The sequence below is a fragment of the Orussus abietinus genome, unplaced genomic scaffold (genome assembly GCF_000612105.2).
Source record: "Orussus abietinus isolate OABI.00-Male unplaced genomic scaffold, Oabi_2.0 scaffold282, whole genome shotgun sequence".
NCBI classification, from domain to species: Eukaryota; Metazoa; Arthropoda; class Insecta; order Hymenoptera; family Orussidae; genus Orussus; species Orussus abietinus.
The window spans coordinates 1-21,805 of record NW_019394430.1 but is presented as its reverse complement, the minus strand read 5'-3'; the positions used below and the strand labels follow the sequence as shown (position 1 = coordinate 21,805).

Sequence of the window (21,805 nt, the reverse complement as noted above, 5' to 3'; positions counted from 1 at the left end):
GGCTCAGAACATTTTTCATTGTTAATAGAAAGTTGACCAACGAGACGGCACGCGACCGGATTATGCAGGGTTGTGGCACGCCATGGTGCCCCTCGCTCGTGCTTTACGTTCCTCCAGAAAAAATGTCATTTTAATACGTCACATTATTTAATAAATGAATGAATAAATAAATAAGAATAAAAACAGTTATAAATTGATCAAATAATTAATTTAAAAATCATTATTTAACTCCATAATAAATCAATAAATTACTGACTGACAATTAATGAATTAGTTCATTAATTGTTCAATCAATAATTTATTGATTTATTATGTAGTTAAATAATGATTTTTAAATTATTTGATGAACTTATAACTGTTTTATTCTTACTTATTTATTTATTTAGTCATTTACTAAATAATTTGACATTCATTCATTAAATAATTTGACATATTAAAATGAAATTTTTCTGGAGGAACGTAAGGCATGAGCAAGGGGCTCCATGAAGCGATGCGCCCCTGCGTGTTCCGGCTGCGCGCCGTCTCGTTGCTCAACTTTAATTACGCATAATTCGACGAGAAATGTTCTGAGCCAAAAATGGAAAAAGAACTTCTTGTTCAAAATTCCACCCTCTTTCGCCCCTTGAAAAATTAATTATATAATATATTTTGAGACATCCTGTATATCGGAGAGGTCAAATTGTTCGTGAAAGTATTTTCCGTATTAGGTGTGCCGAATCGTTTCAAATTTTACCACGTGAAGAAGGAGTGCGGTAAGACATTGAAACTCATTAAACTTTTTATAATAAAATTGCTTATCAGGAATTATAATCAACATGGCGTCGTCCGTGCACGTTTTTGATATTTTACGCTTTTTGAAAGTATAGAATCGAAAATGAAGAGTTCCATGATCTGGCTCAACAATTTAGAATACTATAGAAATGGAATAATACAGATCGGATGGAAAAATATGGAAAATAGTTTCACCAATGATTGCAAGAGAAAATTGGCTTGTTCCGTGGATAACAGGTGTTTTTAGAGCAAAAATTTAGTTGCAGCTAAACGTTGCAGATGGAGCCGTTGATTCCTTACAGTACAAAAAATCATTAATCCACGGGATATCGATAGTTTGACTTTGATCTCACTATAATTACTCTATTGAAATAACATATGGAACGCTTCATTTCTTATAATTCGCAACGTAGAGTGTAAGAGACTTCCATAGAAATATAAATGTCGGTAATATAACACGTTTATGTTACCACTTAAGTATCCAAAATGGAGATATTAACAAAAAATGGTACAGATGAATTTTATTTTATCGCCTGCGATTAAATTTCTTAGCGTTTTTCATATCACCTTAAAGCCATGATTTGACGGTAGAAATAATTACAGGATTTGTAAATATCAGTGGAAGTGTGGTGGAAACGACATTAAGGGGATGTGAAAGTGACAGCCGAAAGGTCAATTGTTCATGAAACTTTTTTTCGAACTGGCTAAACCAAATCGTTTCAAATTTGACAATGTCAATATGAAGGCTATAAGAATGGTCCTGACACCCGTGAAATTTCATTTTTCATCAATTTTATTTAAATATCTATAAACAACTTTATGAACAAATGAAATTTCGCGAGTTTCAGGACCTACCTTAGAGTCTCCAAATTCAAACTGTAAAGTTTGAAACGATTCGGTACACCCAGTTCAGAGAACGGTTTCATCAACGATTGACTCCTCTGATGCTACTTTCATATCCCCTTAAATGCCAGACTTATTCATTCAATACTTATAAATTCGATATGTAAGATGATATAAAAGCGCCAAGAAAATTAATCGGCGATAAAAATAAAATTTATCTATACCCTTTTTGGTGGTAACGCTATTTTGGATATTCAAATGATATAAGCTGCCACATTACGGATATTTATATTTATGTTGATGTCTGTTACACTCTACGTTGAGAACGATACGATATGAAGTGTTCTATATTTCATTTCGGTAGAATAATTATAAAGAGATCCAAGTAAAATTGACGAAATTCCGTGGATTCATGATTTTGAATACTCTAATGAACCAATAGCGCCACCTGTAACATTTAGCTGCAACTACATTTTTTCTCTAAAAACACGCGTTACCCGCAAGACACGCCCACATTCTTTTGCCATCGTTCGTGAAAGTATTTTCCATATTTTCTCATCTAACTCTGTAATAATTAATTCCTATGGTATTCTAATTTGTTCGAGTTAAGTCTTGAAACTCTTCATTTTCGATTCTAAGCCTTCAAAAGGCGCAAAATATCAAAAACGTGCATGGACGACGCCATGTTGGTTTTAGTCCGTGATAAATAAAAAAAATTGTTTAATAAAAAGTGAAATTTCATGCGGTTCAGGATCTGTCTTAGGGCCTTTATATTCACGGGAAAAATTGGAAACGAATCTGTACGCTCAATTTGGAGAATCCTCTCACGAACGATTTGACTTCACAGATATATATAGACTAACCTTTTCGTATCACCTTAAGGTGCCGGTGGAAATGTAGTAACTGACTGATGTAAACAGTAGAATGGTGCCATTGAATAAGGTAACTCGAAATTAAACGTTTTTGACATTATTTTCATTATTGTCTTGCAAAACTGAAGCCGTATTAAATAATCGCTCTAATGAAAGTTACTTTTTTTTTCATTCAATATAATGTTGTAATAAAATAATCGGGCTTTAGTTAAAAAAAAAATTAAAGCTGATCCTGAAATGACCTTCGAATGCATAATAAATATTATTATTATACTTCCGTTTCGAAATCGAAGAAGCTTTATTTAACACATTTCCACTAAAATGCTTTGTTCCTCAAACGTAACGGTGTCTCAAATTAATTTGTTTACCGCAGAATTTACTGTAACCAAAAACGTATATACACGTCGGTAACCCGTAAGTAAATTCCGCAGTTAACAGGTTAAATGCTCCACTCGGTTTATTTATAACTGAAATTACCGGTAATTTTATCATATTCTAATAATGTTATTTTATACTCTCTTCTTGTCATTTACGAATTATTTTTTATTATATCATATTTTTATGGCATATAACGTATTAACGTATTAAAAGAAGGTGACTAAGGGCTTTAAAAATGTACAGTAGTTAGAAGATAAGTAGCTTGTACACCATTATTTATTACTTTGTACTGTCTGTCTTGAAGTCGACTTTTTTTTTCATTAAAAAGTTTTTGTATTATGATTAATTTGAAATTGTTTATATTTGTTTGTTTGCTTGTCCATCTCATAATTTGAGATCGAATCAGTTCTCGGTCCGAATTTTTGAACCTAAAGGGTTTTTAATATGGAAAAGCTGCGCGCTCTATTGCCAGATTCAATTCGAAAACGACAAGAACCGAGTAACAAGCGACCATCAATGATACTGTTTCTAAAATGACGGTAAAGGTGCAGAAAATTTGCATTCTTCATTGATTGTTGCTTGCTGCCAGTAACTTGTCGCTCCCGGTCTGAATTTGGCCATAACAAGTGCAGCTTCTCCATAAACGAAACTCTCTAAGTTCAACATTTTAGACCTAAGGATAGATCCGATCTGAAATTCTGAGATGGGCGATTAATCAAATACAAACAATTTGAAATTAGTAGTAACCAAAAATTATTCTTTGATACTGTTTATAACTCAGAAACTACTATTTAATTGCATTCTATATTCAAAATACTTTTATCAACCGAACAATTACGGATGAATTAAAAAATTAAGACCTATATCACTCATGTGATAAATTATTATGAACAAATGGAAGTTTACTTTATAATCGTTCTATGTGAATATTCTTTTTTTAAGCAATATGACGCAAAATTTTTCAATTACATTGTCAACTAGTACCCATTTCTGGGAACATTTTTTGTTGGTTTATCATTAATTTTTATAAAAATCGCGTGCTACCCATTCTCTCATGAGAGGAAGTTATAATATCCTATAATGTTATCCCATTATTAATAAATATTCGTAATAATTATAATAAAAAATAATGATAATTATTATTGTCTATTACAATCATTCCATAATACTAGTATTAATAGAAATGAAGCTAGTAATGAATTATAATTTTTTAAAAATATTAATAACTGCTTCAATAGCGGGGTCTGGCCACATGGTGCAGTATTCGTGATTTCGGGAATCTACGTTTTGAAACGACATAGACCGAGGGGAAATGGAGCGGGGGAATTTATCGACATCAAGTAAACGCCGAACAGAAACCGACTCCTGAGTTGGCTAAGTGTTACTATTGACAAAGTGGTAAACCACCATTTGGCAATAACGTGGTAACATTGTAAAGTGACAATTAACCTCGTGGATTGTAATACACCGACGTGTAAAAAAGTTTAGATAATTTCCAAAAGAGACGTAACGATAGATTCAACCAACTAGCTTACGCATCAAGGCCTCTTAAGGAACTAAATTCAGCAAGCTTGGTTAATCGTGCTAAAATGAAGGATAATGCCTTTTGTAACTAACCTTAGAATCGAAGTTTGCGAAGTCAGCAAATCCGGTGGAAGGAGAATCGAAGGTGTTATCGTTGTTGTTGTCCGCAATGCCCTGTACCGGGGCAGCAAACGGATCCGAATTTGCATTAGCAAATGGATCTGGAGTAGGCGAGGGAGTTGGCGGTGCAGGTGCTGCTCGCAAGGGTCCTGATGGGCCTTGAACAGGTCTCGGGGGAGCAGGTCGTGGTGGTGGTTGCTTCGCTTTCTTTGGTGGTAAAGCCGGGCTTGGACTCTCTGGACGCGGAGGAGCATGAAGATTTGCGAAGGGATCCTCACCAAAGGGATCCGCGGTGGTCTGAAGAAAACAAATATTTGTAATGAACTTGATTATACATTGCACGAACAGGTAGATATGTCTCCTTTTTGTTTTCATTGCATCGGACATAATACAATCAATTTTTACTTATCGCACAGTTCATCTGATTAACACGATAACTGCTCTTCTGCAGTAATACCGTCTCGTGTATACTTATCTAAAATGATTATTATATTTGTACTTTATTTGTATCTAGGTATCTATGTAAGAAAAATTAAACATCTTACAGCAGTAGGCTTGTTGTCTGTTTTCTTTCCATCACCAAATGGGTCGTACGGATCCTGTTTTGAGGTGGCTCCATTATTAAATGCTGCAAACGGATCCGTAGTAAATCCTCCCTGCTGGAATCAAAATTTTATATGTAAGTTATAATTTGATAAATTACCATACTAACATGTTGATTTAATGAAATAAAAACTTACGTTGGCTTGCGACTGAAATGTATTTTCAAATGGATCGGAATCCGGAGCACCGAAAGCTTCTTTAGCTTTACTTGACGCAAAAAGATCCTGATCTCCAAATCCGCTCAATTCCCCAGGTCCATTCGCTTTTGAGAAAGAGTATGCTGATTCGCCATTAACCCCATTAACATTCACGTTCTGGGTGTCTCCATTACATCTAATCAATGAATAAAATTACTTAGGATTAGGATTATACAAATTTTCTGTAAAATAATATTTCTGTTATGGACTACCATATCTATTACGTATAATATATCCATTATCAACCAATATATTTATTATACCGTAGCAAATTACCGGGGCTTAGAAAAGTTTGAAAATCCCCCCCCGCCCTGCGTGTGTATGTGTGTGTGTGAAATCCGACTATTCAACTTTCACGAGGGGCACCACGAATAATGCTGATGCTGGCGGCACAGTTAATTCCAAAACCCATAACTAGGCAATTTCTGACAGAAACAAGTTATCAGTTTGTTTTTTTAGAAAGTTTCCACAATCATCTATAACGCTACATGATAAAAATAGGGTATTCCATTTAAGAAAATGATGCTCTTCCTCATTCAATGTCCAACGGATATAGCTATTGACTAAAACTTTTAAACCCTTTAAGGGGAGATGGTACATCATTTTCTCTATGTGCGTTTTTATACCTACGGGAGGTGGAAGCAGGAAAACTTCGCACTCAAAAATGTTTGTATAGGATGTACTTTGAGTAACTCGAATGAACGAAATCACAGCTTTTCAAAAATATTACTATCCCTGCGGAGCCATATTTTTAAATTATTTGTCAGAAAGAAAATATAAATGATGAGTAGAAACCGTACTGGCAGCCCACGAATCTGTCACAGCAGTCTAACAATGCCTGTGCCGTTACTTGTTCAACACTTACGGCATTGTTATACAAAACAGTGGTTTTGTCGATGCCGTAAGAGAATCAAAATAAATAAAGGGCCACGCAGGGAAAATTGTACACTTGTCAACTTCACATCATATCACTGGAAATTACCGTTGAATGACCGAACTCGACATTTTTGAGTGCGAACATGCGAAGCTGTTAACGAGGACATTTCCCTCGCATAAAACTTCACCGTATTTTCGTCACGAGCATTAGTCGTGACGTCATGCGCTGTAGATGCGCACTGATCGACTAGCCGAAATAGCCAGCTACGTGACCGTACTTATCGAGACCCTTGTAGAATTTCCTATAGATGCAGTACGTACACGCATCATGAAAAGGCATAAAACTTGTAAAAGTCGAGTTCTTTTGTTGTGCAAAACAATAGATATGTACTTTCTAATGAATTTCTTAGTAACACTGTCTTTATTTCTTTACGCGAAATTTGAAATTTTTAATGAGGCCCGGCACCCTGGGATTCTAACGCTCGACGTTACTGGGATAGGATTGCTTAACATAAAAATCGCGGTGCCATGACTTCCACGGCACGGTAGAGCAACGGCGCTTACGTCACAAGTGCTGCCGCTGTTTATCGTTACCTGGCAGCACGGTCAACTCGGGCTTTTTGAGTGGTACCATAAAATATTAAAGTATTTTCAAACTTTTCTAACACCCTACGTTATAAATATAAAGACGGAAAATTTAAAAAGATCAAACAGGTATAATTTATGAGTTCAAAGTATGTACTCTGGCTCTTCGACTTCCGGATTGTACTGAAGAGTTGTATCAGGAACGATGGAAGCATCTCCAGTTGCAAGCGCAGAATCATACAACGCAATGGCATCGGTCATTTGCCGCTGCTGTTCCTCCAGATGTGTGATCTTTGCTTTTGCTTGGCTAATTTGTATCTGAGTGTTCTGAAGATTTTTCGTAAGATCGTTCAATTGGTCCCTGCTTTTGTTCTGTTGCTGTTCTAGTTCTTGTTCTTCTTGGCGCAAACCCTCCAATTCCTGCCGTTTGGAATTCAATTCTTCCTCCTGAACGCGTAACACTGATTCTTGTTCTTCAGCTTGCTGACGCAATTTGTCAACCTTTAGAAGATAACAAATAAAGATTAATGTTAATTAAATCAGTGCTAGTTCTTAGCCTGTCAAAAATTAGTGTTAGTTTTTACAAAAATTGGTAAACGTTGGTGGTATAGGGGACCACCTCCAATGACTTTGACCTTGATATATATTGTCAAGGTCACCCTCCTGAGTGACCTACACAAATTTTTAGCCGTCGCTCGTCGTTTGTTAAAAAGTTAATAACAAAATAATCTTAATGAACTGAAAATGTACCACCCATTTAAAGCTCAGAACGTAGTATATACACATTGTATACAAATATTCATACACTTACTATTCTGTTTTGACTTTTCCTGTGTATATTCTGTTATCACTCATAGTCGTTATCTCGCTAAATTCTTATTTAAAAGAAGACACCATTTCGGTAAACGTATTAACGTTTTTTTCGAAATTATGACCTATCCTGAACCTAAATCAACTCAAATTAATTCGTTCTAAAAAGGTTAAAAATATTTACGTACCTTTAACTTTATATATCGTATTTCTTATGTTTGAAATGATTAATTTGAGTTAATGTGGGTTTAGGTTACGTTAATGGTCAGAATCCGGACACCGTGAGGCGACGGGCTACCAGTTACTTACAGTAATACACAAGCCTTTAGATGTATATTCAACAACGAGAGACAGCTAAAATCTTATGGAGGTTATTTAGGAGGGTGACTGACACTATATGTCAAGGTCAAGTTTCAATGTACACCCGATGCCGAAAACGTACGTTCAACTCATCAAAATTATTTTGATAATAACTTTTTAACAGACAACGATCGATGGCTAAAACCTTGTGGAAGTCACTCAGGGTGACCTTGACAATATAAGTCAAGATCAAGGTCATCGGACATGGATCCCCTATACCCCACATTTACCCAACAATTCATTAGCTTAGTACATTACGGCAGCAAGTCACATACCAGAATAAATCGTTAAAAAGAAATGTAGTCAATAGCACAGTTTAAATCTCTGTCTTCAGGTACTCTTACAATCTCCATATTCCAGTCATTAGATCCAAATTAATAATTTGCCACCTTATGTAATGAAATATTTTTATAAATTTGTACAATAGTTTAATAATGTTTTGTTCATATTTTTTATGTATTTCTCCGTCAAGATTAGGTATTGTGTATACATTTGAGGAATTGCATGCATAGCAATAAAGCATAGCAGTGATATCTCAGCATTGAAATGATAGAAAATGTTTTAGACATTTTAACATTGGAAAAAGTATTTTGCTTATTGTGTACCTTTTCTTGCTCGTTGCATATCTCCTGTTCGATCTCACTCAACTCTCTATCTACATCGGTCCTCTACAAGCGAAACATAACAAAAAAACATAACAAAACATATCCATCGAAGCAAAAATCTTAATGAAGGAATAAGCAACTTTTAAAAATAAATAAATATATAAAAAATGAAAAAAATACAAATGTACAATTAAAATTACATTAAAAAAAAGTAGAAGTGTATTCCTTATCAAAACTACATGGATATCCGAATTGTGCAACAGCTTGGCGAATTTAAGATACTTCTAAGCAATTATTAATGCTTTCCAAATCGCAATTCGTTTGTCTGCGGTTAGATAAAAAGAACGACCTAGTCAAAATTTCAAGACGAGGAAGATAAATATATATTCAGCATTAAGTGGGAATGGTATATCATTTTCTCTGTCTGCGTTTTCACTTCTATGACCTGGAAGTGGGGAAACTTTGCTCCCCAAACTGTTTGTACAGGATGCATTTTGAATAAATTGAATGGATAAAATCACAGCCTTCGGAAAATATAATTTTCCCTGCGGAGCCAGATTTTTCAATTATTTGTTCGAAAAAAATATAAATAATGAGTAAAAACCGTATTACTAGCCCACGAATCTGTCATAGCGGTCCAACATGGCCTGTGTCGTTACTCGTTCAACGCTTACGGCATTGTTACACTAAACCACTAATGAATATCAAAAAAGGGCCACGCAGGGAAAATTGTATATTTGTCAACTTCACACGCTATCTTTGGGAACTGCCGTTAAATAGCCGAACTCGACATTTATGGATGCGAACATGCGAAGCCGTCAATGAGGACATTTCCCTCGCATAAAACTTTACCGACTTTCCGCCACGAGCGCTGATAGGGCATCGTGACGTTATGCGCTGTAGAAGATTCGCAGTGGACGACCGGCAGAAACAGCCAGCTACGTTACCATATTTATCGAAGCCTTGTAAAATTTTCCATTAAATGCAATACGTACACACATCATGAAAAAAGCACGAAACTGATAAATGCCGAGTTCTTTTGGTGTGTAATATAATAGCTATCTGTTTACTAATGATTTTCTCATAAACAAAGTCATTATTTCTTTACGTGAAGTATGAAATTTTTATTGATGCCTGGCACCCGGTGACTAACGCTTGACGTTACTGGGATAAGGCTGTTTAATATCAAAATCACGGTGCCGTGACGTCCACGGCACGATACGGCATCAGTGCTTACATCTCAAGTGTTACATCACAAATGTTGCCACTGCTTGCCATTATGTGGCAGCACTCTGGCTTTTTTGAAACATACTATTCCCCCTTAACATATCAGAAAAATATTTTTGTCGATACTAAGACATTCTTTGTATCATAGATAATTGTATCGTCATTAGTATTTTAAAGAACCGTTTGTAAAAATGATTTACAAAAATGCAACTTTCATTAATGTTTAGTACATGATGGGTTAACATTCATTTACACAACAAGATTAAACCAGAAAAATAATAGAAACTACTTATATCAACAAATTTCACAAAGAAAACACCCTTCTTTATCATTCGTCCTTTTTATCTTTTACGCGCAGTTCAAAAGTGCACGTACATATTTAAGCGAAACTGCAAGTCCACCAAGCAGGACATTCGAAATTAGCCACGAACATGAATAAATCACCTGTGCTTTTAAATCATTCAGTCTCTTTTGAGCCTCCCCCTTTTGGTTCTCCAATTGTTTCAAGGTAGCAGCAAGAGTGTCCAATTCGCTTTGCAGACTCTTGATCTCGCCATTTTTTATTTTAATGTCTGCTTCCTTTTGCGCGATGTCTTGCTCCATTGTGTGCCTTTCGCGCGCTAACTCTGCAATGTCCTTACTTATCATGTCCAGCTCCGGATTTGAATAACCAGAAATGTTGTTGTTTTCCTGAAATATTAAGTAGACTCAAACCTCTTTCTTTCATAATTATCTCATTTAATTGATATAATAAAATACGAATTATAAATATTAATGCTTGGTCGTTCAATACTTGATGATCCAGTAAAGCCATGGCAGCTACATTGAATTTTAACGTCAGAGGCGACGAAATTGCGTGAAATTCCCAATCAGCGTTCTACGAAACTAATAACGTTTGCTAATAAAAAACACGACGCGAAGAAGCTATGTACTCGTGAAATGTGTCAGCCGGTCAGTTTATGACGTATCGTGCCCAATGAAACGAGATATCACTCTCCGATAATTAGCTCGTTAACGAGGTTAGGATTCCGAAGTGATAATTCGGCAATGAACACAACGTCAACATAAACATGGACCAGCTGACATTTTTCACATCCATTAATTACTACGGCGACCACATTTTGACGAAAACGAAAAAAATGTATCCAAATACCAGTTGGGAATTTTGCGGGTTCTCCTCACCTCTGACGTCAAAATTCAATATGGCTGACCTGGTTTTACTGGGCCCTTAAACTAGTATGTAGTACAACTCTTCCGAAAGAATATCACTTATGCAATCTTTCGGCAAACTTGTTTAATCCTTGCAGACATGATCTACATTTGTTTGTTAAGTGATATGTTCGATGATTTTATATTTTTCAACTCATTTGGCCTATCGTTCTCAGAAATGGGGATAAAATGTTTATCGTATAACATGCGAATTCTAAATTCTTTTTTATATTTTTTCAACGATTTAAGATAAAGCTTTCCGGAATTATCCGGGGTACATAATGCTTCTAATCTTGACTCCCTCGCTTCTTGACGTAGTTTATTTATGTACAAAGAATTTGTAGCCTTCTTCCTCGCTAAAGCTATCAATGGAGGATCGTGTTTTTTGAATGCATTCTGGTAAAATGTGCAGATAATATTCCACGTTTATATTTTGTCGCTCTCTATTATCCAACAAATTTTTATGGGCCTTTGACCTCTCCATTTTGCATTAAATTCAGCACTGATGTCAAAACTGACTTTTACGAATTGTGAAAATTTATCTAACAAGTGAGAAATCAGGTAAACAAGAGAAAGCTTAAAATATCCAGTAACCAATGATACATAATGCATACATGAATGTCAAAGGCTTGAGAGCAAACACATAACTAAATTAAAACAGAAAATAAACATTTACAGTATTATATAAAAACGTAACAAGAAGATAGAAATGATACGTGAATTCACTAGCATTTCGCTTTTGCTGCACTGTAGAATAATTATAGTGTTTACTTTTGACGCGAAAGAAAGATTTAAAGACAAATACGGAACATTAAAGAACAAAATGAATAAACTTATGCAAGGTTTGAAATGTGATAATCTTTCAAATGTTCAGAGAAATTTTGTTTAACAGAATATATACCCTATTCGTAGGAAATGAAATATTTTTGGATGTTAATGAATTTGAATATCCGGGAAGCAATGAGACTATTCGTCAAATGCACAGGGAACAATGGCAAAAGTATTACAATTGCTTAAGAGAAAAGTTCATGGAAATTGGCCCAGAAAAAACACTATATCCGATTGCGTTATCGGCAATGGAAGGAACATCCATAACGTATGTATTATTGCAATTTTATTTCTCCATTTTGTAATATTTATCATTATTATGATTTCAAAACAAGGGCAATGTCACTGATCAATTTGTTAAAAAAATCAGTTTCGAAATTGCAAAGTAATACACCCCCCCGACTTCTTAACTAGGTTACAGTGCCAAATTTGTATTTCACCTCTGGAAATAACTTTACCAGAAACAGTAGAGTGGCTATTTAATAGTAGCAGCAATCATAGTGTTATCAATAAACTGGTAGACTATTCTGAACACACTGTATTTTCTTTGGAGGATCAAAGCCTGGGCATGTTCGATATTCAAGTAAATATTTTGTGGGTTATTTTACTATTACTGTAAAATATCGTATGTTTACTACGTTACGTTTATACGTTATGCTTACGTACGTTATGTTTATATAATTTAACATTTAGTTTACACGTAATGTATACAAATTAAGGGTGATTTTATACAATTTTACTCAGATGGACCAAGCAGGCCAATATTGGTGCAAATTGGTGGAAATAATAGGGGCTCCTTATTATTTATCAATAGATAGTAATTTAGATAATATAAATATAGTGCATCCTGATACTGCACCTTTAAAAAAACATGTAATGCCGCCCTCGGTAATTCAAGAATTAGACATAGAAATTTATTCCACCTGGACAGACTGGTCACAATGTTCGATGTGTGACATTGTTGGTAAAAGGATCAAATACGGTTACTGTACCGTGTCATTGTTAGAGTCTTCCGCACATAGATACGTTGCTAACGAAAGTGCTCCTAAATTAAATTTACGACCGTACAAACGACAAAGTAAGATATTTCCAATTCTCCTAGACAATCTTTATGTATATACATTGGAGTTCAAAATACGGTAAGGGTCGATTTATTATAAATTGTTTTGATTTTTGTAAAGCATAATCGGAGTAGGCCAATGAAAATTAAATATCTTGATAATTAAAAATCATTACGATAAATAAAACTTTTGAAAAGGATTGTACACAGACCTTAACATGTTCGTAACTTTAAGGTGAAGTGAAACACGTCGAGGAACTTGATCAACGTCGATAAAGAAGATTTTTCTAAATGCCTACGTTGCCGACGTTCGTTTTTATATTGACAGCTGTGTCGAATTATATTGGGTATTGTACCAAATGGCATATTCCACCTGTTGTTTTCATACAATAATTATAATGAAATCGAAGTAAAATGCTAGAAATTATCTGGATTCATGCTTTCTGGGGCCCTGATTGACTGCAGAGGGACCCCCTGCATCATCTGTGATTTCCAGGTCAATTAAATTTTCACTCCGAAACCTCGTATTACCATCGTTTTAGCATAGAAGCGCATACAACACCTTTTTTTGCGTTTATCCCGTTCAAATGCGAGTTTATCGATTACCAGAATGTTCTAAATTGGCGTAAAATTGTCCTGACCCTTTCGTTTCTCATATCAGAGCCTTCGATAATTGTGTATTGATCGAAATATGATGGCTTGACGCCATTTTGGTTCTGGTCTGGGCTAAGTTAAAAAATTTATATGAAAAATCCAAATTTTGAATGTGTCAGGACACTTCTTAGATGATCACGAGTAATGTGTCAAAGCTTCGGACGGTTTGGTCCAATACCGTTAAAAAAAAGTGTTGTATTCGAATTGACTGATTTGAGGGAGGTTTCACTTCACCTTAAGGCACAAATATTTCAAACGCATTGCTTAAAAAATTATTCTTAGTCATTCTAATTTTAATATAAAGTAGAGAAGAGAATAACAAAGTTAACACGTACAGTTGAAGAAAGTGAATTAGAAGACATAATGGCCCAAGAAGAATCAACAACGGTCAAAGATCAAGAATCTGTGGATGAACAAACAGAAAATTTTGTAGGGATAACTGAACCTCAGAATGATGAAGTTTACAGTGAAGAACTTGGGACTCTGATGAAGACTATTTTACCCATTTTCAGGAATAAACTACCATGCAGATCTAAACACACACCGAAAAAAATTCAGGATATCAAAGTTGTGAAAGACCGAAAAACAGAGATCATGGTCGGTTTTTGTAAGGTATATTGAAACAACTATTAATTAGTAACAGTGGTATTACGTGTACAATGTAAGTAATCAATTTAAATTGTTAGTAATTCTTAAATAACCTTGGTTACGGAATTAATATGTAATCAATGGATTGCGCTCATACAGCCTTTTTAATATTAAAACATATTTTTTATCGGTAGTCTTTAATTACGTAAAAAACGTCATTGAGCACTAAGTAAGGTATAAGTATGAGTCATAAACTTTAAATAAGAAGCATAATAATATAAACGTATAAATAAAAACAATTCGAAAATAAATATGAAGTAATCGTTTAATATATTATTAATTATATTACCAGCAAAAATAAAAGGACTTTTACGTGATGACAGGTAAAATGCAGGAAAAACATCGTTTTTGAAGTACGTGACAAATTCGGTCGAATAATAGAAACCGCTAATAATAGTGCTGGAATTTATTCGATGATTCAAGGTGTTCCTGAACTGCTACCGACGGCAGTTCGAATAACTCTGTATGAGAAATGTAACACAAAATGTGAAATTGCATGTCCAGGGTGAGATAGAGCTTATAATTTAATTAGTTTTTCAATCATCAAAATGAAATACTATCAATGATTTCTAGAAATCTGAACTCAGAGACACCTATTGAATGGAAAGTTGCAGGCCAAGTAATCACACCTTCTCTCATAGAAGAGCAGACAGGAGGAAGAATACGCATTAACGCGAAAAAACGTATATCGTTTAAAAAGTTAGAATTTGCAGACGGCAACATTTACAGGTTCGCAAATAACAATATTCGTACATTATAAGTCTATTGTTTAAAAGCAACACAGGAATTAGTTTTTAAATTTAGCCCCATTTTTACTTTGATTTTAGTTGTTGGCAAAATGGACAACTTGCCGGAGTCATAAAGTTGAAAGTAACTCGAGAATTGGAAATAAAATTTGACCACTATGTTGTTATAATTGGCGGGGTCGCTATACTTTTTGTGATATTTTTAGTTTTTTGGAGGGCCTTCACAGGTCGCAAGCAATATACGAAACATTAATTTACCAATTTTATGCAATTAAAGTTTAAAATTAACACATTATTTACCGGCGAATTTAGGGATATTTGACAATCACGGATATCGCAAAACCACTTAATAGGTTTTCGGTAGATAATGAATATGTTAACAATATTACTTGTCTATGTTCCCTGCAGTTTAGATGTTCTCAAACTTTTCTATGATATTAAATGATATTTTAATTTTGCGTAGTACGATATAACGCTTAGTTATATGTATATAATTGAATAAATATTACAGATATTGTGCAAAGAATTAGTTGAAAAATATTTGGTTTCATTACTTCATACTCAGGCACTGTAGATCAACATATATTTTGAATGAAGGATATATGTTTGAATTGTAGTAAAAGCATACCTTAAACATTACCTTAGGAATTATTATATCTGATTAAATAAAAAACGTACCACAACACCATCCGGCAACTTCCTTAAGCTTGGTGGCATCATATCTGGTGCCAAACTTGGTGGTGGATCAATACCCCTGATCTTCTGTTTTATAAACCACATTGCTAGGGCAAATTGTTCCTTGTTCAACTTTCCACTCTGATTTATATCACATAGACCCCTAAAGGCAACGAATTTTTGTATTTACTGGTTCTTATGCGAATAGCTAGAAAATAATTGTCTGTATATCATACCAAATGTCTGCAAGTACTGATTGAGGAAGTCCACTCTGAAGGAAGACATCTTTAATTTCGACTCCTGACACAAACCCGTCCATGTCCATATCTGCTTGCAAAAATAATTTATCCGCTGCTATCTGATCTTCTGCTGGTACTATCCATGAGAGCACTGCCGGAGGCTGTTAACCATTAAAATATTTTAATATCATTGGGTTTTGAAATTAAAAATTATGGTAAAACTCACTTTCACATTTTCTAAGCCGACTAGTGTGTTAATAGCATGTACATTCGGCAAAGGTGGAATAGGTGGCGGGCCTCCCATTCCCTGTGGTACCGGAGACTTGGAAACTGGTATTGCTGATTCTTTCCTTTTCCCTGGAGGCATCAATTCTGGTGGCAATACGCTGGGAATCGCATACTTTTCTAATGCTTTGTATACCAAATGCATAGCCTGTGAGATTATAAAAAGCAGCAATGTTACCAAGAGACAGGTGATTGGATAATTACTGCTGCAAAAAGCATGATTTAAAATCTGTCACCTGGTACCATTTCATATATGCAAATGTTAGTTTCTTAAATGTTCAATTAAATCCCAAAGTTACTTTATCAATAGCAATATTAGTAGTAATGATTTTCATTATTCAAAAATTACTTACAACGACAAATTCATGTCTATCTAACATTCCATCTTTATCCATGTCTGCAAGATCCCAAATTTTTCCAAGCGTATCCAAAGGGAGTTTACTATCCATTAAAACGCCCTTTACTTTATTTCCTGGAATATATCCATTTCCAGGCTGCAAACTATCGAATAGTTGATCATACTTTGCACGTTCTGTTGGTTTAATGGACCAATCTCCGTTACTAATGGATGTAATCACAAGAGCCGTGATGTTACCCTTCTTTAAAGCTGCTGGAATGTCTCCCTGGTGGGTATTGAACAATATAATTGTTTAGTTCTTTACTACGATGGGTTGAAAGAATCTTACCATTTTTGGAGGAGGCATTTCAATGCTTAAGTTAGCCATACTAAGATCTCTGCCTGCTTGAGCCAAGGCACATAGTTTAAGCGCGACATACATTCCAGATTTGTCCAGAGCACCTCGAGAATATGGGTCTGCCAAATCCCATATCTTACTGAGGACATCATCGCTGAGCTGTGATTTCTTAAGAAATCTAGCAGCTTCCATCGCACCGATTTGCCCACATCCATTTGGATCAACCTTTAAACAAAGACAGACTTTATCTTTCTTCCTGAGCTGATGAAATCAGCATATGAATTAATAAACAACCTACTTGATTGTAATATGCTTCATATATGGCAGCATGGCTTCCAGCCACCTATAACAAGTTACTATTGTAAAATAAATGAATCACTAATTTTTACTAATAATCTTTTGAAAAAACGCAATTGATGCCACATTTGTCTAGTCGGAAGTCCATGATACATGGTCACGCGCGCGCGCGCACGTATATATGAATGTGTATATGTACCATTACAACTTTATTATTTACAGAACAGGTTCAGAATTAAATGGGGTAATGGAATATATAATACCATGACAACACAGATTTCAATTAAAAACTAGATTGATGATAGTGAAATGAAACCTATGTTCTACAGGATATCCTTTATATGCCACGAGATTGTTTAATAGCAGTTGTTATATACCCAGTGCCTATATGGTATACTTTACTTTAAAAAAGTGACCTATTTGAAAATAGACATTTTGTAATACCACAATATTGTTGCATTCGAGACTGCTTGAATATTAGAACAAATTATTCACGTACAGACTCATCTATGTATGAAATTTAGGTTACAGAACATAACGTTTTTTGTGCTTTACTTTCAACAGAAGTGTTTTTTATATTTAATATTATTGTTCTCCTTTAAAAAGAAAGTAATTGTTAAAAAATAACAAGTCTACTGTAACCTGCAAACCTCATTTTAACGGTGGTATTTTCGATCTTATTTTCATTCATTTTGGTCATGCATGTAATGGGCAACTGGATATCTAGTTAATCACACAATTTATCATTTCTAACAGTTTATGCTAGCAGTCCATGTTCTAACAGAAGTCTGTGTATGATATAGTTGTAAACATTGGTTCTTTAGGAAATTAAATTACATTTATCACATGTAAGTAATATATAAACATATCAAGTATTATGATCAACCTTAGAATTTACACGTGCTTTAGTATGTTTGTATAAAATAAAATTGGCAACACTTTTAAGTACACAATATTTAAAGTTAAAATCTTGTTTCCATTACTATCACTGACCCCAATTCGACACCATAAAAGACAAGTATTATCAAATGCCAAATGACTTTATGACGTTAACACTCATATCACATTGACAGGGTACAAAATCATAAATACAAATACAGCTATACAAGGTTTTTATGCATTTTTTATGCATGTTTATGCGTTTTGTGGTTTGTATGCATGTCCATCATCTACGTTCTAAATACTTGAGAACATGTTTCCTAAATAAGGAGCAATTCCCGGCTTATACTCTGTTCCTGTCAGGAACACTACGAGGAAGTCGAGTGGAGCAACTTTAACAGCTCGGTCTTACTCGACAGTCTTTCCTCGCGTAAACTTGGTTAATCATGTAATACCGAAGAGAAATGTACAGACTCATTTTCGGTGATAAACCGAATTGCGGCGAGGCCTGCTGCACAGTAGAATCGTAAAAATTGTTATATACCTGCGTAGGTGATGGCAGGGCAGCCATACTTGCATCGAATACTGCCTTAACCAATCAGACACTCAATCGATAGATGTCATTTTAATGATTTCCTCTTGCATTTTTTGAATGGATTAACGACGTTAACACCTCTACACAATTTTTTAAAATGATTTCTTCGCGATCAATTCGAATTCCGTAAACGGGAACAAGTTCTCGAGCACTTTTCCCACCCAGCTATCGGAAACCTCACCCACGTTATCTGCTGTTATCCTACTGGCGTGTACTAGCGTCAAACTTCACTCAAGCTCACTCGTCTGCCTTGAACCTATACCAGCACGCTGATAGGTCCAATTTCAACCCTAAATACTACAGTGACCAATGAGAACACTATTTGAGGTTTTCGAATTGGGGAAGGACTCATGAATTGCATTTCCAATGGTTTTCACAGAAACCAAAATGCCGGACTTAGGCCCTGTTCCACAACGAGAGTTAACAAAAGTTTAATTAGTTTAAAAGAGATGTAAACCATGTATAAACGACTTAAACTTCGGTTAACTAGAGTCGTGGAACCGGATCAAAGAGTCAGTGACTATATTTGCACTGGATTCCGTCGATGGTTTCTTCCTGTCCGCTCTGCCTCTCCGGCCGCGCAGCGTACTAGCGGCAGGAGCAGCGCGGAATTTGAATCGCTCGAGGGGCAGAATGGATTTCATAAAGAAAATAAATATTTATATACAAAAACAATTAATGAAAATTATTTTAGTATTACTGTGGAGCGTCCCTGACCCACCTAACGTAGTTTTTGTAAAATAATAATTTACAGAATTTTATAAAGAATATAATAGAACATGTTCTATTAAATGTTAACAAGTTTCTTAGTGATTCAATTGTTCCATTCACTGAACCGAAGTTAGAATATTATCTTAGCTTAAAAGAAATAGTTTCTAAATATATATACAGTGAAATACCGTCGGAAAATTTACGACGCATCAACNGTTTTCGTTGCTACAGCAATTGCTTCGACAAGTTTGTCATAAAAGGAATGGTATATCGGCCGTGACAATTCCATGAAGGCACTAAACTTTTTTATACCATTCAAACCTACAGCTAATAATCGCATCGCTAAGGTGATTCTGCGATTAATTTCATATCCATTTCTCACATAAAGGCAATTAGGTATTTCAGTTTTCTCACACTGGTTACGAGAAATTACGATCTTGAAACCCAAACCGCGCATGGCCGATTCAGTGATTTTTACATCTTGACCGCACGTTTTGCAAACAACCACTTCAGCAATTGCGTTCATAACAGTTACGAAATTTATAAATCTGTTACCGAATTTAGCGTTAGTGTCATTATCACGCGAACTCGTTGACAGTCGTAGTTTCTTGGCCGACGCGCTCACGCCTTCTGCATCTGCCTCTGCTAAGAATCGATTTACCAGTCTACGCTTCGAAATATTGGTCTTATACGAAGACCAAGTATTTGATTTTGACCCCTTCTTTGATAGATAAACCTTTTTTTGGCCACTCATTTCGGCTGCTCACAAAAAATGCTTCAACTTGCACAATACAAAATCACGCACAAAAAGCAGAAGAGCAACTGAATGGCGTTCTTTCAACGGTCATACTGGCATTAGATGATCCTCTATAGGTATGTTTTCGTACAGGTAGACAACCAGTGCTCTCTAATGGTATAGCTCCGAAAATCCGAGGTCGTCACGCGGCGCGCTCGGATACTCCACGGCCGCGCTACAAGTAGGCTTATGTTACATGCTCAAAGTCGATAAAGAAAATTTTTTTCGCTGTAAGTCGAATGCTAACTTATTCTTATGATATTAAAGCATCGTTTAAGCCAAAAAAACAAAAATCGTTTTTTTGAAAATTCTACCGTGGCCATACCCCTTAATAAAACGGGGGCGTCGAAAGGTTAAAGTTACGTGTAGACGGCATAGTTTATTCGGGACGACAGTTTTCGCTACGGAATCGGTCCTCCTTTCCCTCTGTCAATTACTTGATCGCGGTCGTCGCAAAATGACAATCCACCTTGCGAGCCCTGGAAGGAAAGGGCGATAAAGGCTTGCGGGTGAACGAGTTCGAGCGAGAACGCCATCGGGAGACATAAGATCCGCGAGGGAGCAAGGGAGAACGACGCTTCGGAAGGAACGAGGCCGTAGGCCGGGGCTGAAAGAGAATCTTCTTCGCCGACGTGAAAACATTGACAGTAATCCACTTATCGGGAAACCGACATTGATACCCTCACAACAGGGGGTGGGAGGCCCGAGACCGGAGTCTTGAGAGCGGTAGTGGAAGTCCGGGGCCATACGACCCGTAGGAGCAAGCGAGAACGCCACGCCCCTCGAGCCACTAGTCGGCTACCGAGCCGTGCCGGCCACGCCAGCGCGAAAGCGTCAACTGATGAGGACTCGAAGCCCGGACGCATAAGTCTGTCTTTACTCTACGAGACGGTTAAAGCATCAAATAGGCCATCTCACTCGGACACACGGCCTCTAGGGCGGAGAGAGGGAGACACAAGTATGCAGTCCCCTTTCCGCACCGGCCCTGCGTTTATGTGCTACCGCCCAGGCTGAGTGTCAAACGCTTCCCGTATGACTCACCCCCCTCCGTCCCTTTACCCACAATGTGTAATGTTCGTCAGGGAACTCAAATAACGAAATAATGGCCATTTAAATTTACTTTGGGCTGTAACGGGGCTGTTCGATCGTCGCGAAATACTCTACAACTTGTTTGCATATAATATCATATTGCAAAACTGTCAATTCGTTCAACAATATAATATTTTCTCTCCAATTATGGTTGAATCCTTTACTGTCGTAAGTTCAATGTGTTCATGTAATCAAATTTTAAAATTAACGAGAAATTCTGTGGTTTTCTCATTGCTTCATAAACTTATTTTTAATATTAAGGTTTTCCAGCGTTATTCGTTCAATTTATGCGTACTTCAATCTTTTCACTGCATTTTACAGAAATGTATTTGATGTCAGGTTGAGAAAAATTAAACCATCAATTTTCTCGCAATTTATTCCCTCTTCAGTGTATTAGTCGGGCCGAATCTGGAAAAGATGGTTAGAAACTACGTTAGGAAGATTGGCCATCGAGTGTATAACAATAACACCCAAGGAACCTTTCAGATTGCACTCGAGCGAGAAAAACGGGACCAAATAACTTTGACAGATACTGTTCCGTACGCGGTTTATTAGACCGCGTGGGGCGAGATCTTGACCGAACTTAAATCCGATCGGGATCCGCGAAATGAAGTTGTTCTAATTATCG

The 21,805-nt window shown here is 35.9% G+C and overlaps 1 protein-coding gene across 2 annotated transcripts in view; it reads right to left on the bottom strand.

Annotated features, from left to right (window-relative positions):
- LOC105697768 (epidermal growth factor receptor substrate 15-like 1) overlaps nt 1–18,857 on the bottom strand; it is a 29,385-nt gene extending 10,528 nt beyond the window's left edge. The window contains exons 1-13 of one of the 2 annotated variants that reach the window (XM_012421406.2): nt 18,531–18,857; nt 17,109–17,153; nt 16,802–17,035; nt 16,469–16,738; nt 16,057–16,263; nt 15,828–15,991; nt 15,595–15,754; nt 10,216–10,461; nt 8,545–8,607; nt 6,927–7,270; nt 5,249–5,444; nt 5,054–5,167; nt 4,482–4,805 (exon numbers count right to left, since the gene is read on the bottom strand). In XM_012421406.2, the coding sequence (XP_012276829.1) occupies nt 4,482–4,805; nt 5,054–5,167; nt 5,249–5,444; nt 6,927–7,270; nt 8,545–8,607; nt 10,216–10,461; nt 15,595–15,754; nt 15,828–15,991; nt 16,057–16,263; nt 16,469–16,738; nt 16,802–17,035; nt 17,109–17,153; nt 18,531–18,557 (2,394 nt within the window). In that variant the 5' untranslated portion in view covers nt 18,558–18,857. The remainder of the gene's footprint in view (nt 1–4,481; nt 4,806–5,053; nt 5,168–5,248; nt 5,445–6,926; nt 7,271–8,544; nt 8,608–10,215; nt 10,462–15,594; nt 15,755–15,827; nt 15,992–16,056; nt 16,264–16,468; nt 16,739–16,801; nt 17,036–17,108; nt 17,154–18,530) is intronic. The other variant, XM_012421407.2, reaches the window with a different exon arrangement.
- Between the last annotated feature and the right edge of the window lie 2,948 nt (nt 18,858–21,805).